We start from the raw sequence: 4,509 nt of genomic DNA, 5'->3' as shown, positions 1-4,509 counted from the left end.
GCAACATATTATGCATTGAACTAGGCACAACCAATCAAAGGTAAGTGTTTTGTCTCTCACATGGTGTTGATAGAAAAATAAGATTTCATGTCCAAACAACATGCATTTATTTGTTGCTGTTAAGAATTATAACATAATAGCGATATCCCACACGTTCGTTGAGGGAAAAATGCCTCTACATTATATTGGAGCTTCCCTCCATTAGATAGGCAGGGCATAATACATCTAGAATGCTCAAGTAGTTCAAAAATGACCAAAAAACTTATAAATTTTTTTTAGGTATAAAAATCACATTTTGTACTTGTATGTAATGCCACTAGTTCCCAACATGCCATCTTAAAGAAAAAATATCTTAAAAGGAGTAATTATAAGTACACTTGCTAGTGGATATTACTAGGATTTAGACTGGGCACACTAGGAGCAAGATCCTTTACAACCTAGTAGAGAGTTCCTAGTCTAGCTGGTAGTCAGGGCCTTGGCATGATGGTAGCCAGAGCCTAGGCATGATAGTAGGCAGGGCCACAACATTTTAGCATCCAAAACTAGGGCATTATACCAGGCAGGGACATGACATACTGGTAGGCAAGTCCTGGCCACGCTAGTAGGTAAGGCTTGGGCAACCTGGCCTAAATTAGCTTAGCTTACTAGCTGGCAGTATCTGAGTTACTAGCAAGCAGGGCCTAGGCATGCTGGGAGGCAGAGCCTTGGCAACTCGACAGGTAGGGGTTGGGCATACTAGCAAGTAAGGCCTAGGCAAGATGCCAGATCCTAAACAAACTAGAAAGAAGGGAATGGTCATTTTGGTAAGGATGGTCTCATCATGCTAGCAATTAAGGATGTGGAATACTAGTAGCTTTCTTGTAAGAGCCAAGAACATGCTGGTTTTAAGGCATAATTATGATGTGTAATTTGGCAGTTCTAATTATTCTTTCACTACCAACAATTGAAGGCAAAAGCAATATGTCATTTCATTTACTCAAGGATGCATTTTATCCTGTGTGCATCAAGATGCGTAAGCCATCTAATATGAGCAATATATTTTTTTAAGAATTTTGCACAACCCATCAATGGTAAGTGAAACTCTATCACATGGTGTTGATAAGATATTAATGTTTTAGATCAAAATCACTATCAAAGTCTTTCTCATTTTATTTCAAGATTTTTTTTTCTTTTTATTTCGGATTGAATTTGCCATTCCTCCTATCATTTACATAGGTGCTTTTAGCATTTCTAACATATGCACAAAATATTTTACATAGAATGATCAAAATTTAATTTTGCTTATATGTCTTGATTGAATTATAAATGAATTGTAGCAAAATCATGAACAAATTATATAAGCAAATAGCTAAATTGTTAGATGGATTGCATCGGCACAGAGCTGAACGGTGCCAATTAACATCCCTTCTCCGATTCCATGGCCAATTAACATCTCTCTAGGGTTTCATTTATCGCCGCCTCTCTACCCTGAAAAGGCATTTTGCCCGCTATCAACCAAATCTCTCCGTTTAAGCAGCGTAGGAATGGGGAAATCCGGTGGGCGGAGGAAGAAATCTGGCAACTCTGCCGACCAGTTTTCCACCACATCGGCTTCACTGCCAACGGCCTCCATGCAGTTGAATGGGCTGGGAGGCGACCCCTCTGTTTTCCTCAAACGCGCTCACGAGCTCAAGGAGGAGGGAAACCAACGTTTCCAAGCCAAGGACTACGCCGGCGCGCTGGAGCAGTACGAACTAGCCCTCAGGCTTCTCCCTCGTGGCCACCCGGAGCGCGCCGTCTTCCACTCGAACCGAGCCGCTTGCCTACTTCAGATGCGTCCTATTGACCACGAGGCCGTCGCCGCCGAGTGCTCTCTCGCCCTTCAAGCCCAGCCGCGTTACTGTCGTGCTCTTCTCCGACGCGCACGAGCCCTTGAGGCACTCCGGCGTTACGACCTTGCCCTCCAGGACGTCAACTCTTTGCTCGCGCTGGAACCCTCGCATTCCGATGCGCTAGATCTCGCACGCCGACTCCGTGTTGCCCTCTCACCTTCCCCCTCGCACCATGTGGAACAGTCCCTCGCCAGTCGCCCCTCGCCTGCAGCTCTGGGCGCTTCAGCTGTTCGTGCAGCGGCCCCCATTGCTGGCCTGGGACCGTGCCTCCCCTCTCGTCCCGTGTCCAAGAAACCCTCTTCCCCTCCGCCGTTGCAAAAATTCGCAGCGGAGAAGGAGAGAGTATCTGCGACAATATCTCTTCCCAATGGTCCTCAGTTGAAATCAGAGTCTTCCTCTCCATCTCTTCCCAGGCTTGCCGTGAAGGCAGACTATGAGAATAATCTTTCTTCTGATGCAGCAGCAAAATCTACGGTCATCACTAGAGTGAGACCACTGAAGCTGGTTTATGATCATGATATTCGGCTTTCTGAGATGCCAGTTAATTGCAGCTTCAAGACATTGAGAGAAATTGTGGCGAAAAGGTTTCCTTCTTCAAAGTCGGTTCTGGTCAAGTACAAGGATTTGGATGGCGATCTTGTTACTGTTACGAGCACACGGGAGCTCAGGCTGGCAGAGTCTTGTGCTGAAGAAATTGGTGGGAAGAATTTGCAGAAAGAAAATGGGCAGGTGGTGAAAGAAAAGCTTCAGGTTTTAAGGCTCTATGTTGTGGAGGTGAGCCCTGAGCAGGAGCCTTCTGTACCAGATGAAGAGGTGAATAATATTGAGGAGGAGGAGTTGGTGAAGGGTGATGAGAATCAGTCACCTTCTTTGGTCGGGGATTTACCTGCGGAGGGTGTGGATGATTTTGCCATTAATAATACTTCAGCGAAACAGGTGGTGAAGGACAATGAGCGGAAAGGGTGTGATCATGCTGAGTGTAAGGAAGTTGATATTGATGACTGGCTTTATGAGTTTGCCCAGCTTTTCCGTCAGCAGGTTGGTATTGACCCAGATGCGCACTTGGATCTTCATGAGCTTGGGATGGAGTTGTGCTCTGAGGCACTTGAGGAGACAATAACAAGTAAAGAAGCTCAGGCGCTTTTTGAGATGTCTGCTGCTAAATTCCAAGAGGTGGCAGCACTTGCCTTCTTCAACTGGGGAAACGTACATATGTGTGCTGCAAGAAAGCGTATACCTTTGGATGAGTCTTTGCAAAAGGAAGCAATGGATGCTCGGCTTCAGGAAGCATATGATTGGGTTAAGGAAAGATATGTTCTTGCTGGACAGAAATATGAGGAGGCACTTCAGGTAAAGCCAGACTTCTATGAAGGATTGCTTGCACTTGGACAGCAACATTTTGAGACTGCAAAGTTGCATTGGTCCTTTGCTCTGGCTAGTAAAGTGGATTTGACAACATGGGATTCTTCTGAGACAATCAAACTTTTTGACAGTGCAGAGGAGAAGATGAAGGCTGCAACCACGATGTGGGAGAAGGCCGAAGAGCAGAGGATTAATGAACTCAAAGACCCTAGCTTCAACAAAAAGGATGAATTGTTGAAGAGGAAAAAAAAACAAGGGATAGTGGATGGTCAAGGGGAACTATCTGCTGAGGAGGCAGCAGAGCAGGCTACCATGATGAGATCTCAGATACATCTGTTCTGGGGAAACTTGCTTTTTGAACGCTCTCAAGTTGAATTTAAGCTTGGGTTTGGTGATTGGAAGAAAACTCTTGATGGAGCTGTGGAGAGGTTCAAGCTAGCTGGCGCATCTGAAGCAGACATTTCTGTTGTTGTAAAGAACCATTCATCAAGTGGAGCTATTGCTGAGAATGACGATAAGAAATTTATAAGTTCAAATGCTGATAACTTTAAAGTTCCTCAAAAGGAAGAAGATAAAAACGAACTGAAAAATTGACTAAAGTTAGCGTATATGATTGCTGAATGCCAAGGGTTTTTATCTTTTATGGTAAAATTACTTGGTCAAGAAGTTGTCCTTTTGACAGTTCCTGATAGTGCTGCACGTAGATTCACACTTGTGCTTGAGTTGTACTCGTTTGCATTGGACAGAAGCCATTGTTGAATGGATCAGGTTTGTTTAGTCTGAACAATTTATAGAATCTTTTCTCATCCAAAGTTTGAAAGCATATAGGGTCTAGAACGTTGAAATGCAGCTGATTTGTGTTTGATGGTAACCTTGACACCTTGTATTATTAACCAATGTTTTTGATTTTAATCAATATACTTTTTCGAACATTGCACCATCCTCTTACTTGGTCGGTTCTTGTAACTATGTTTTAACTGAAAAGCCTTTTTATTTGGCTAGTATTAGCTTTTTTTTTTTGTCTATATTTGATCTTGCAATATATAATTGACATGATTGTAATGTCACCCTAAGAGGAATATTGCTCATGTAGTTCTTTTTTTTTAAGATAACTCCTAGCTAATTAGTGAAAAAGTGCAGGGGGTAATGAACTGACGTTCATATAGATTTCACTGATTAGAAAAATGGCACATCATCTAAAATACCATGTGTTGCTTTGGTGGGTATTAGTGAAATAGAATAATATGTCATAGTTATATTGAAATTATCAAAGATA

The 4,509-nt window shown here is 43.1% G+C and overlaps 1 protein-coding gene across 1 annotated transcript; it reads left to right on the top strand.

Moving 5' to 3' along the window:
• The first annotated feature begins 1,319 nt into the window (after positions 1-1,319).
• LOC110098181 (protein CLMP1) lies at positions 1,320-4,234 on the top strand. The gene has a single exon (XM_020824914.2). The coding sequence runs from the start codon at positions 1,524-1,526 to the stop codon at positions 3,825-3,827; it is 2,304 nt and encodes a 767-aa protein (XP_020680573.1). The 5' UTR covers positions 1,320-1,523; the 3' UTR covers positions 3,828-4,234.
• Positions 4,235-4,509: the final 275 nt, after the last annotated feature.

Source organism: Dendrobium catenatum, unplaced genomic scaffold, assembly GCF_001605985.2.
Source record: "Dendrobium catenatum unplaced genomic scaffold, ASM160598v2 fragScaff_scaffold_621, whole genome shotgun sequence".
Lineage (NCBI taxonomy): Eukaryota > Viridiplantae > Streptophyta > Magnoliopsida > Asparagales > Orchidaceae > Dendrobium > Dendrobium catenatum.
The sequence above is the reverse complement of the archived record's forward strand: the minus strand, read 5'-3'. Positions and strand labels throughout refer to the sequence as shown.